The sequence below is a fragment of the Lepisma saccharinum genome, chromosome 17, assembly GCF_977018435.1.
Source record: "Lepisma saccharinum chromosome 17, izLepSacc3.1, whole genome shotgun sequence".
NCBI classification, from domain to species: Eukaryota; Metazoa; Arthropoda; class Insecta; order Zygentoma; family Lepismatidae; genus Lepisma; species Lepisma saccharinum.
The window spans coordinates 11,508,109-11,522,277 of NC_139245.1; the positions used below are offsets into that span (position 1 = coordinate 11,508,109).

Genomic DNA, 14,169 nt, shown 5'->3' on the forward strand with positions numbered 1-14,169 from the left:
TGTGAAATACAATGCCAGACTATATCCCCCTTGACACTACTACTATTTTTATGAAATTTTTGATGATAATTCCCCATAGCTGTAGCTTAATTTTGACAATGACATGTTGAATCTCCATGCTCAGCTCAGGAATGGTTTGTAACTACCTTCTTTTGGCATGTCTACGCCATTTAATATTACTTACCAGGGATGATGTGATTTTCACTGACCTCCATATTGCTACAAAACACAAGGCCAAGGTTTGACCCTGGGTAAGTTATGTGTATCATTATGTTTGTCTATCATCTACTTCACCATCCATCCTGATTGTCCTGACTAGCTCAAGTGATAGAGAAGAACATAAAATAATATACGAGGGCACGCTGAAAAGTAATGCATCCTATTTTTTTATGGTGTAAATGGATTTTCAGTAACCATTCATTGTACTAATCAGACTTTCCCACTTCTCCACTGCAAGTTACAAATTTCTATCGCCAGGGGGTGCTGAACTACAGCGAGTAAAATGGGAACATTTAACCATACTATGTCGATGTGATTATACAAGAGGACGGTGATCGAGTTTCTTATTACACAAAATGTGGCCCCATTTGGCATTCATTGGAGAATGAAGGCTTTTTATGGGGATGAATGTGTAGACGTCAGTACTCCATGATGTTGGGCTGTTCGTGCTTGTAATGGAAACCAGCCGAGGAACTTTGAACGTGTATGACAGAGAACGGTGTGGAAGGGTGTATACTGCAATTGACGAAGGTCTCTAATTGTGTCGAACTTATTAGAGAGTACCGTCGCATAACCCAGGCAGAGCTTGCATTCAATTGTGGCATCGAGTGCAGAAGATAATCACAGACCTTGGGTACCGAAACCTTTGCGCACGGTGGGTGGCTCGAAAGCTCACTCCTGACATGAAACAGAAGATACTGGACATTAGACAACAGTTGTTGCTTAAGTGCTATGAAGATGAAGGTGGCGTGATTCAAACCTTATGGAACACTCGAGAGGAGTTCAGTCTGATTCTGATGATGCAGTGCAAACAGAAGTGAGGTTGTGGCTCCATCCTCAAGATCAACAATTCTACGGTGAGGGCATTAAGAAACTGGTCTCTCATTGGCAATAATTGTGTAGATATGGACAATAAAGTTCTAGAAACTAACCAGCATTTCGTTTATCCAAATAAATTCAACATTTTTCCAATAAAAAAAAGGAGGCATTACTTTTCAGCACACCCTCGTAAATAGCAACAAGGAATGAATACAGACAATGTGATTATTGAAAATAGGGATGGATCTATATTATTCAAGACCATCCAAACACTTAAAAAAAAAAAGTTGTGCTCCCCTGTGCAGGCATATAGGGGGGTGTGGGGGTAATGCCCCACACTTTCTTCATCTGGTCGTGAGTGGGGGTGATGTGATCAGCATTTACCCCCAGAGTTTCCCCCTTGTACCCATGTCATTCGACGTTGGGTGGGCACCGGGGCCGCTTCCAACGTTAGAAAAGTTCCCGGATTTGAACTGGCCGGGGATCGAACCCAGGACCTTTAGCATGGTAGTCAGACACATTACCGACTGACCCACCGCAGCCACCCAAACACTTTAAACTTTTGTGTGCTCCAATGGAGATATGAAGTTGCCACTCAGTCAAATGGTCAATACTAGGGATGTGACGAAGCTGAAAATTTACCGATGCCGATGTACTCACCGATAATTTTTGGAACCGATGCAGACATTTAACCGATTCCGATACATAAGATTATTAAACAGAAATGGGATGTTATTTTCAGCATGACAAAAATAAATTTGCTATGTACATTTCTATTGCATATCATATGTATATACATATATATTCTCAAGAGATGCGAATGTACATTTGCATCTACAAAATGTGGTTATGTGAACCTTTAAGAAGAACATGAATTCTCAAGAGATTAGACATTAGTACACAAGCAGTTCTTTGAAATGCAAAATGAATTCCTGTTCTGCCAGAACTTCAGAAACACGAGATTTGGAAGCACTTCAGGAAGTAACCTACTTCTTCTCTTATCTCAAATCTGTTCAGCAACACTGAACACTCAATCACTGAATACTGATGCAGCAGGTATGCCCAAGTATTTTCTCAGCACTTGCTTCAGGTTTGAATATTCATTTTTGAATTTCCAATACAACACAACAGATCCTGGTTCAGCAATGTACGGTTTTATTTCCGATTTATAGTTAGGTTGATCCTCTGAATGAGTTCGCAATAATTTTATTACAAAAACTCTACAATAATGATGAATCATAACCAAATTTCAATAAAATATAAAACTTATTAGAAGGTAAAAAGACTAGTATAATCTGTACCGGTTTAAATATCGGATTTTTGCCGATGCCGATGTGTCAATTTCGGCCGATTTTCATACATCTGTAATCGGCTTCGGCACATCGGTAGTCAATACTGTAATCTTTGATATAAGGATATACGTTTTTCCAGTTTCAACTTTTCTTTCTTACAAATACAATATTGGTCTTGTTTTGAAGCTCTTTGTATCGGTTTTCAAAATTAAGTAATCATTGTTATTTCACATTGCAAACTTGATTTTATACAGATTTTTATGCAATGGAGTAAACATGTCCATTGACAGTGGAAACTGTGGGCTGGCATTGGGAGTCAGTGCTTGCAGTTTTGCCATGTTCCATGCACATCTTTACTCCATTGCATAAAAATCTGTATAAAATCAGGTTTGCAATGTGAATTAACAATGATAATGGATTTGACAAATAAATGAAAAGAGCTTGAAAACAAGACCAATATTGTATTTGCAGGACTACCCAATACTAAGAAAAAGTTCTTTCGCAAAATTGAAAAGAATGTTTTTTTGACAAATTTTAAAAATCTGAAAATTAAGAATTGAGTTTAAAAACTTTCTGCTTGCACCATACTAAAATTTCATCACGATCGGACAACCAGTTTTTTATTTATAGAATTTCAAAGAAAGCAATAGTTTTCAAAAATAAAAAAATTACTTTTTTTGTTTTCACGACAATAAAATATTAGGCACATCCAGAAAGTAAGTTTCCCTGGGGTCGTGCACAAAAAGGAAACATTATTTCATTCAATGATTTATTGCCACAGATACAGCACTTGTCCAGTTACTTGTTAACATAATTCCCACCGGAATTCAGGCACTTGTCATATCGTGGGACTAACTTCTGTATACCTGCGTCGTATAAGTCCGCTGCCTGGCTGCCGAACCACTGTGTGACAGCCGTCTGAACCTCTTTGTCGCTGTGAAAATGTTGACCGGACAGGAACTTTTTCATATGCAAGAACAGGTGGTAATCACTGGGAGCGAGATCCAGGCTGTTAGATGGATCGAACACATACCAAACGAACCTGTCCAGAAGGGCTGCTGAGTTCCGTGATCGTGATGCGACGATCCTCCAATATGCGCTCGAGTCATGCACATTTTGCCGGCCTTCAGTAAATGTCCTGCACAAACGACGCACCATCTGCTTGCTCGTGATTTCTGGCCCATACACCTGGCACAGCTGATGATGAATTTCGATCGGCTGTATGCTTTATGCTTTCAAGAAAATGATCACCGAATGAATCTCGCACGCAGCGGGAGATGGAATAACAGCCGCCATGTTTCTTTGCTGCCGCGACGCTACTGAGGACTTTCGGGAAGCATCTTCTAGGACATTCACTAGCCATGGCATGTGCCGGGCAAGAGGGAAACACTTTCTGGATGCACCTAATATATAAGGCACACTCGAAAAAAAAAAAAAAATGGTTAGCATAGATTAACACACAATTGAATAAGCTAAATTTTCATGTAACTCATTTTCATGGAGGTATGCTGGTTAATTTTTAATTGGAACCCAAACTCTAGTATCTGCAATTTTTAATCCGACAGTAGATATGAATTTATTGAAAAATGATTTTTCACTTTTACGTTATTTCAGTTCTTCAAAAATTAACTGTTTTACAATACTCATACTGACTTTGTCATTGCATATTAAAAACAAGATTGGAATCCGGATTAAAGTATTTTTTGTAGTGTTCTATCAATGATTTCACCATATCAGAACCAAAGGGATGTAACTCAAATTTATCAAATTTACAGGGGAATTTACTGACTCTTCAAAAGGGTAAGTAAATGGAGATACATGACTTCATCTTACTGCTAAGGATCAGAACTGAAGATATGTTGACCTCACTCCAAATAGAGTTCATCAGAGGAGTTTATTTAAACAAAACTGAAAACCTAGTTTTTGGGACACTCCAAGATCTGTAGTTTTGTAGCGGTAAGACTTACTTATCATTAGAGACACATATTTATGGTAAATAATAGGTATGGGATCAATTAATCGGTACTCTCTCGGTATCGGCCGATGTAGGCATATCGGTGTATCGGTAAAATTAACGACTATTTTACCAATCCGATATATCATTAAATATCTGATAATTTAGTGCAAAATTCTGCCATTTTGTTGTAATTTTTATGGATAATCTCCATGCCCTACTTTCTACAAAAGTAAATGTATAAATATGCAATTTCTTTTTCACTGCAGTCACCTTGAAACACACATTTATTAAGGAGGTCAATGAACCTTCAGGTTCTTCAAGGACCATTTCTAATTTTATATCAGATCGGTAGAATATCGGTTATCGGTATCGGTAAATTTTATATCGGTACTTTATTGGATCCGGCCAAAATTCATATCGGCCCATCCCTAGTAAATAAGCAAAATTTCGGTACAAAAACTGAATCAATTTCAGGTTCAAAAGCAGAAAATAACTTTTTTTACTGTTATAGAGGTGAAAAAGCAGTATACGAGTATAAAATGAAATTTTGGTTTTAAAAATGTGAAAATAAAAGACAAATTTGATTTCAAAACAGCACTTACTACACAAAATAAACATATCCCTTCTAATAGCACATTTATGTCATTACCAGAATATTACGTTTCTTCCTGTACAAAGGGGTCCATTTTTGCTTCTCGCATATTTACTGCAGAATTAATCAATTTTCCGTGAATTGCCTAAATCACAGGATAATTCTGACTTCAGAAAGTTTTGTATCGGTAAAAAACTCTACATTTCATGTTTAAGTCTATTTCGCAAAACAGGGTAGGAAAATGCACCTCACACCTTTCAAAAACATGAAAAATTAACATTCCAACGTGATATTTCATATTTCGTCAAAAACTAAATATGCATGCTTCTACCTATCATGTACACCTTAACTAATTATAAATACGGAGAAACTAGTACTCACTTTATCCGCGAAACTGCTCTTTTTTTCTTTGTTCTATTAAGAAGATCTACGAGAAGAGATAGCCACAATCACCGAAATAGCCCTGAAACATGGCTACACAGAAGCACAACTTTCCACTTGGTGCAGTAAAACGAAAATACAGGTCAGGCAGAAACCCTACTCAGCCACAATCAACCTCCAACGGCAAATATAAGTGGTTTGCCTTCCCCTACCATCGCACCACATCCAACCCCATATCCAAAACCCTTCTCTCCTATGACATCAAAGTAGCGCACAAACCCAATGCCAAAATACCTGATAAACTAAACAAACACAAACGGTACTTCCTCTCCGCACCTTGATAACCCAAGTGTATATGACGCAGAGTGAAAGTGCAAGGCACATTACACAGGCAGGTCCCATCAGATCTGTCAATGAAAGAATCCAACAACAGCTAACAGATGCAAAAAAAAAAAAAGTGCAAACCACTACTGGTCTTGCTAAACACATCAAATACAATTGCCATAAAATACAAATGGTACAAGTCAAGCGCACCGCCCACACAATCTAGACACCAAAATAAAGGAAACGCATGCCAAAATGCACTCCCCACATGAGCTAAACATCGATAACGGACAGACACACCACACATGGACATAGCGACTACACGGACACAGACGTACAGTTAACAACAGCGCACCTAGCGGCGGCTGGAGAACTACAAATAATTGAAGCACGCCAAGCAACAGTACAAGTAGTTCCAACGAGGATGGTCCCAGTGGCCACTGAAATTAATAGAACAAAGAAAAAAACAGTTTCGCGGATAAAGTGAGTACTAGTTTATCCGTATTTAGACACTACGGCATCTCTCTTCTCCTAATTATAAACAACTAATTATGTGATGAAATACTAAGACGTCAATCCCTGTGCAAAACAGAAATACACTACTTCAAAGGAAAATAATGTGCTTCTAATAGATTGATTGTAAAATCTTTAATTTCTAATTTCTACAAACCTTATAATAAAAAGTCTTCAATTTCATTTCTCATTTGCTTCAACTTCTTACACTGATGAAGTACTTGTAAAATATCCCTGGGCAAATTTTCAATATGATCCTAGAAAGGAAGAAAAAAAAATGCTAAATTAAATGAAAAAGAATCACTTCCTATCATAAACACTCATAACAGCCTTACATCTCTTGGCAGTACATCAGTGCTGGCAAATAAATAACAAAATGATCCATGCCAGTATTATTTGCAACAGAACAGCATATAAACTTAACGAGACTGGTGAACAGTTGGCCACAATGACTTTCACCTACATCTGTAATCCTCCTTATTTTGTAAGCAGTACATGCCTCCCTTCTGTAGAAACCAACATGTTTTAAGCAGCACATTTTTACATGTAGTACAAGTTTTTATTATCTTCCTACAGATTCTTGTTTTTATACTTTTTCTACATGTAAGTATTCCTGTTTTATATCTCTGAAGACGTATTTTTAAAATATTTTGTGTTTGTTATTATTGGCTAAAAAGAATAAAACACACAAGATTTGATGAAGTGTTTTCACGAACAGAGATAAATTATTAACAGTCTACACTAACAACTTCTTAATGCAATAATGGATGAAAAAATTCAGTAGCACCACCAGTGGAACAATTAATATTTAGGGAAAATATAAGTGTAAGAGAATTAAGGATATAGGAGGATCATATTTTAAAAAAGGGATTACATGCCCATAACTTTCTACTTATATAATTGTGGAGGACAAGATTACTGAATTCCTTCATAACAGTCTCCAGCTGATGTTGCCAAATTTTTGGTAAATTTCTCTTGAATCGACATCCTCTTGTGACTTCCAAAACAAGTCAGTCGCAAGAACTCACATCCAGACTATAGGGGGGGGGCTACTTTAGCACTCCCCAATCCTACCCCTCAAGCAGTTGTTCCAATGAATTTGCAACCTGACACCTTGTGGTGCAGCATAATCAGATGTCTCACCAGAAGAGTAGGTTGTTTCCAACGAATAGCTGGACAAAAGTGATTTTACAGAAACTTACTGTAATCATCCCTGTTCATGGTAACTCAATTCTGCACTGCGTGATGAAGGAAAATTACTTCATACTCGTGGGCAGCAAGAAGCATCACTTGAACGTTGCTGGGTACTTGTTGGATATTGAAGTGGCTCATCACCGTAATCTCGTACACATTCTCTCTGACACTTCACCATTTCTTTCAATTGCAACGATGGAGCAATTTGTTCTTTTCGTGAGAATATTGTTTTAGAACGAACTACTCAAAATGGCTACAATGATGTCAGCACACATCAATCTGTGGAACTACATGTCACATGTAGAGGTGGGAATAAAGCCATTATCTGAATCCACGATTAATTGTTGCTACCAGTGATAAACAGTGGACATCTTCTTGAGTAATCACTTTATAAATTATCCTCGTATAATGAAGTTATTGCTTAAGCTAATGTTTTCCTCCAGCAATCATTAGAAATAATAATAAATATTTAAGTGCCCAAAAGGTAACAAATTTCTAGCTCCCCCTCCTCCCCCTTTGGGAACTAGCTCTGAATATACTTCACTGTATAATAAGGTGAATGTTGATAAACAACGTTAAGTTGCACATTACAGTGACAAGTGATCCTGCATGGACCACAAGCTGGTTCCCCTTGGACAATTATTTTAATTACAAAAAGGCCGAAGACCATTTTTGGACGACCACTTAAGGTACATATTTATCACTGCTTTCTTCAGGATGAATATTACGTAAATTAACAAAATAATGCCATGTTATTGATTGTGTTTAATAGGGATGCACTAATATGAATTTTAAATACGGAGAAACTAGTACTCACTTTTATCCGCGAAGCTGTTTTTTCTTCTTTTTCGATTAATTTCAGTGGCCACTGCCACCATCCTCGTTGGAACTTGCTGCGCTGTTGCTTGGCGTGCGTCTTTTGTTCGTAGTTCTCTGGCTGCCGTTAGGTGCGCTGTTCGTCTTGGTACGTCGTCTGCTATTTCCGGGCGATAACTGCTGCAGTAGTGGAATCCAAGTATGGTGCGCTTGCCCGCTATCGATGTTTAGTTCGTGCGGGAAGTGCATTATGGCGTGCGTTTCCTTGATTTTGGTGTCTATGAGCGTGTGGGCAGTGTGTCTGACTCGAACCTTTTGAATTTTATGGCTATTGTATTTGATATGTCTAGCAAGACCAGTAGTGGGTTGGGCTTTTTTCGCATCTGCTAGGTGCTGTTGGATTCTTTCATTGACAGATCTGATGGACCTGCCGATGTAATGAGCCTTGCACTCACACTCCGCATCATATACACCTGGGTTGTCAAGGGGGGAGAGGAAGTACCGTTTGTGCTTGTTCAGTTTGTCAGTTATTTTGGAGTTGGGTTTGTGCGCTACTTTGATGCCAAATGGGAGAAGGGCTTTGGCTATGCGGTTGGAAGTGGTGGGATGGTAGGGGAAGGCAAACCATTTATATTGGTCGCTGGGGGTTGGTTGTGGCTGGGTTGCTTGTGGATGGGTTGATTGTGGTAGGTTAGGGTGTCTGACCTGTATTTCCGCCTTACTGCACCAAGTGGAGAGTTGTGATTCAGTGTAGCCATGCTTCAGAAGCTATTTCTGTGATGGTGGCTATCTCCTCTCGTAGATCCTCTTCCTTGCCACAGTAGGAGAAGGCTCTTCGATAAAAGTTTAGCCAATGTGTGGCTAAACTTTTATCGAAGAGCCTTCTCCTACTGTGGCAAGGAAGAGGATCTACGAGAGGAGATAGCCACCATCACAGAAATAGCTCTGAAGCATGGCTACACTGAATCACAACTCTCCACTTGGTGCAGTAAGGCGGAAATACAGGTCAGACACCCTAACCTACCACAATCAACCCATCCACAAGCAACCCAGCCACAACCAACCCCCAGCGACCAATATAAATGGTTTGCCTTCCCCTACCATCCCACCACTTCCAACCGCATAGCCAAAGCCCTTCTCCCATTTGGCATCAAAGTAGCGCACAAACCCAACTCCAAAATAACTGACAAACTGAACAAGCACAAACGGTACTTCCTCTCCCCCCTTGACAACCCAGGTGTATATGATGCGGAGTGTGAGTGCAAGGCTCATTACATCGGCAGGTCCATCAGATCTGTCAATGAAAGAATCCAACAGCACCTAGCAGATGCGAAAAAAGCCCAACCCACTACTGGTCTTGCTAGACATATCAAATACAATAGCCATAAAATTCAAAAGGTTCGAGTCAGACACACTGCCCACACGCTCATAGACACCAAAATCAAGGAAACGCACGCCATAATGCACTTCCCGCACGAACTAAACATCGATAGCGGGCAAGCGCACCATACTTGGATTCCACTACTGCAGCAGTTATCGCCCGGAAATAGCAGACGACGTACCAAGACGAACAGCGCACCTAACGGCAGCCAGAGAACTACGAACAAAAGACGCACGCCAAGCAACAGCGCAGCAAGTTCCAACGAGGATGGTGGCAGTGGCCACTGAAATTAATCGAAAAAGAAGAAAAAACAGCTTCGCGGATAAAAGTGAGTACTAGTTTCTCCGTATTTATATACTACCGCGTCTCTCTTTTCCCAATCATGAATGAATTTTAACATTGTAAAGATCCCACATTAAAATACAAATGTTCATTGAAGAAGGTCTTTGCTTCGTTACCTCTTTAATTACTGTACGTACCTAGGGACTCCTTCGAAAAAGAAACTACACTAAAGTCCCATTTAACCGAATTTGATGGGACCGATGGTGCTTTGGTTGAATGAAAATTAGATTAAACTCGAATATATTTTTTTTTTTTCCAGTACGTACATTTTATTACATACAGTATTTTGATATGTAATACAGTACAGCACATGATTCATTAAAACAACAGATAAAAAGGCTTACCATGTCCTTCAAAAGGAGTCTGCAACTGTAGCACATGAATTCCGCTGCCTCCTCTTTCGACATATGGAATGTGCGATCAGGGCCCATACTATGAGAACAGTCGCAATCATTGCATGCAGATGTAGAGCAGCAGGTGATGAAATTTAGAGAGTCTTTTTCACAAGAACTCTCTCGATTTTCACTACAAGTTTTTCTTTGCTCAGGCTTTGATTCATTTCCTTCCTGAACAAGTGCATTGGTCTTAATTAGAGCCTCATACTTCTCAGGGCCTAGTGCAGAAACAACATGGGAAAATGCTGTTGATTGTAGGGATGAAAGCTCTCTCTTGCCAACAGTATCCACCGGGGCCTGAATTATAAGAAAAAAAATTGTAAGTGCATTTGAGTCGAAGTAACACCCATAAATTACACAGGGGAACAGTGAAATTGCGGCACAGTGTTTGAGAGCTAATTTAGGGCAATTTCATGCTGCTGAATAATGATATAATAATATATTTCCTGAATTGGCTCTAATTTATGAAATAAATGCAACTAAACCAAAATGGCGGAAACATAAGACATACATATAAATGAACTTCCAACAACAATTTAATATTTCTTTTTGTGATTACAATCATTATTATAAAAATAAATTTATATAGGCCTATGATCAAAATAATTAAGAAAATATGTACACAATGAAGTAACAAACTATGTGAAACGTTTTCTATACGATTTCCTGCTGTATTGCTTTTTAGGACAATCCCTCTGTAAGCTCCAACAGTAGTCGGCCATCACGTGGCGATCTCACCGTCTCTGGTACCTTTCTTCCATTATCCTTATATCCTGATGGAACCTTTCTCCCCGTTCTTCACTAAAATCACCAACGTTCTCAGGGAATCTGTCAATGTGGCTATGTAAAAAATGTATCATCACACTCATATTAGCTCCCAATTTCTCAAACTTTTTCAACATATTTCCAACTATATCGGGATACCTTTCTGCTCTGGGATTCCCCAAAAAGTTTTTGACGACGGACACAAAGCTCAGCCAGGCCTCAGATTCGATGTAAGACATGTAAGTTGTAAAATTGGCATCATTTATGAGTGTACGAATTTGTGGTGGTCCGTCAAAGATTCCTGCCTTCAATTTTTCAATACTTAGTCCTGGAAATGTGTGGCATATATATTTGAAACAATCACCACTTGTATCTAAGGCCTTGACAAACTGTTTTATCAACCCAAGTTTAATATGCAGTGGCGGAAGGATGATTTTGTCCCTATCTATCAGCGGTTCATGAATGATATTAGCTTTTCCCACTAATATTTTCCCTTGGGGGCCAAACTTTTATCGTCCAATGCTTCTCTCTAGCACGACTATCCCACAAACATAGGAAACAGGGATACTTTGTGTACCCACTTTGCTGTCCTAGTAAAATAATCACCATCTTCAAATCCACACACACGAGCCACTTATGTTCAGCATATTCAATTTTTTTCTAAAACCATTTTTATGTTTTGGTATTCTTCCTTAAGGTTTGTTGAGTGTCCGATATATTGCCTAGCAATGCTTCATAAGTTGCCTAGCAACAATTTACAAGTAAATAAATAAGTTTATTATGGGAATTTCAGCCCATTATCAAATTTTGATATTACCGAGAAAAGCGTAGAGTAATTTTACCTCCTATATTTTCCATGGTGTGTTTATTTTTATAACTGGAGTCAATTCAACTGAACCAATCATACAATTGGCAATCACAGCTATTTTGTGTGCTGAAACTGTTATTAAACTTTATGCCGCAAAATAAATTTTTTTTTTTGTTGCCCAGTGTTATCAAACAATGAATAGAGAACAAATTCCAGTAATGAAGATTTGGCTAAAAATTTTGAAGTATCTCCCCAATGTAGTTAATCTTGAGAAGAGAAGAAAATAAAAGAGAACAATAGAAACGAAAGGAAAAGTAAGAGACAGAGACAGCTCTCTTTAGAGTACTTCCTAGAGTATTCCGGGAAAACCCTGAGTGAATAGTTATATTTAGGGCCAAACCAATACTGAGTTATTGGCATTGGCATCAGAAAGTACGTATTAGTTTTTATTTCTTTACCTATACCAGCTGTTATTCTGATGTAATTTTTTAATATTTAAGCAAAACACTGGTAAATTGATGCTTATAATTGGAGAGAAATAGTCACCTACTAATATTAATCAATATTTTGAACATTTAATTACCGTATTTACTCATGTATAATGCACACTTTTTGCCAAAATTTTTGCCCCCAAAAACTCTGGTGCGTATTATGCACGAAATAATTCAGACAGCCAACATGAAACCGTATAGGGTTGTTCCATGATTTTGGGACACTTGCATTGATATTTACGGAACCCTATCATGTTATATATCGTTGTAAAGCTTGAATCCTACAGTTTCTGAATATGGAAACAGTATTCCATACAAGATAACGACACTAATGTGAAATTCGGTTGAAATAAGTTCATCAAAAATGAAGAAACGTTCCGATTTTTATGGTACTTTGAATGAAAAAAAACATAAGAAAAAGATAATAAAAATTAAAATGTATTACTGGACAAATAATATGACACACATGGGAGTGTGTAAATTCCTTAATGGAAGAAATCTTGTGCTGCTAACTGCTATGTGGAAGGTCCTGAACGTGCCTTGTATAAATGTTACATTAGTCACAGAAAGAAGAAGTATATATTTTGAAAAAGAAGGAATGAGCAATTGAATAGGTATGACGTCATTCACTCTTGATCAGCATAGCAACAGCTTTACGACCTACAACTAAGAAAGCCATTTCTTGAAACTGGATTGTACTGCGCATTATATACGGGATATAATCTCCTGTCACTTTTACCCATCCAAAACCAGAGTGCACATTATACACGCGTAAATATGGTATTACAATATTCAAGCATCGGTATCAGTGGGAATTTACAAGAGTATCAGTATGGTTCAGCTCTAATGGTATTGGAATGTATTGGTTAGAACTTAATCACCAACAGCCAATAGTTTTCCAGGGCATGCATGTCTCTCCAAGTCTGCAAATATGCCACGCAAGAATAAACAACCGCCTCTCCTCCACTTAACCTTTAGTTGAAATTTGGTTTAAATTTAAACCCCCCCCCCCCCAAAAATAAGTGTCTTGTCGTAATTTGGTTTATTTTTGACCCATGCAACTTTAGATAAAATTATCGAAGGTTTGCCACACTTATATTTTTATATTGGGGTGGAAACACAAGACAGTAGTTTTCTGAACAAGTTTCGCCATCATGTCATCCAAACTTTCTCCCTTCCAACATGCCCACGTGACGTGTTCGAGTCACGAGTTGACAGAGAAGCCATAAACGCTTGCTCTTTATGACGCTGTTATCCTTCCAGATAAGAATGCCGAACGTGACACACCAGTGATAAGGCACCAACTCGTCTTTGTACTTGAAGTTTGGAAGCTTGCTTGAAACAGGAGGTCTTGCTAAGGGGTGGGGTCAGATTTCCGGCACCGATATGCTATAATAGAATGCAGCTGGAAACTACGAAGAGGCATGTCGAGTGAACAAAACAAAGCCAGATTGAAGGCTGAAATTGCATGGATTGACCCCCTGCACTTCATGAACAGGTCATACCAGAATCATTCTGAGCAGTTTTAGCTTGCAAACAAAACTTATCTGAAGCAGATACAGCCAATAGTGTATGAGTTATAAACATTTCATGGGCACTATGCAATTACTATTTTTCCCCCTTTTTTATAAGAAAGCAGGGTTCCACATAGTGTGTCATATTTCACTTTGTATGGCAGCTGGAAACATGAAACAAGTTTTACTTCGTTACCAATGGTTCATGCTATACAATGAAAACAAAAGTTTGCACCTTCTTCCCAAAATAGCAGGAGAAGAGGGGGCGAACTCCAGATTTTCTTTTTTTTCCCATTGAAATTCAGGGGCCGCGTCCCCTGCCTGAAACCCCCCCTCGGTTGGGGGTTCTGAATTGTTCATGGTTGT

At 38.5% G+C, this 14,169-nt stretch overlaps 1 protein-coding gene across 1 annotated transcript in view; it reads right to left on the reverse strand.

Moving 5' to 3' along the window:
• The window catches only part of Ctu2 (Cytosolic thiouridylase subunit 2), a 64,891-nt gene that overhangs the window by 25,276 nt on the left and 25,446 nt on the right, over positions 1 to 14,169 (reverse strand). Inside the window, exons 8-9 of the mRNA XM_083138477.1 lie at positions 10,175 to 10,522; positions 6,255 to 6,354 (exon numbers count right to left, since the gene is read on the reverse strand). Coding sequence (XP_082994603.1) covers positions 6,256 to 6,354; positions 10,175 to 10,522 — 447 coding nt within the window. The 3' untranslated portion in view covers position 6,255. The remainder of the gene's footprint in view (positions 1 to 6,254; positions 6,355 to 10,174; positions 10,523 to 14,169) is intronic.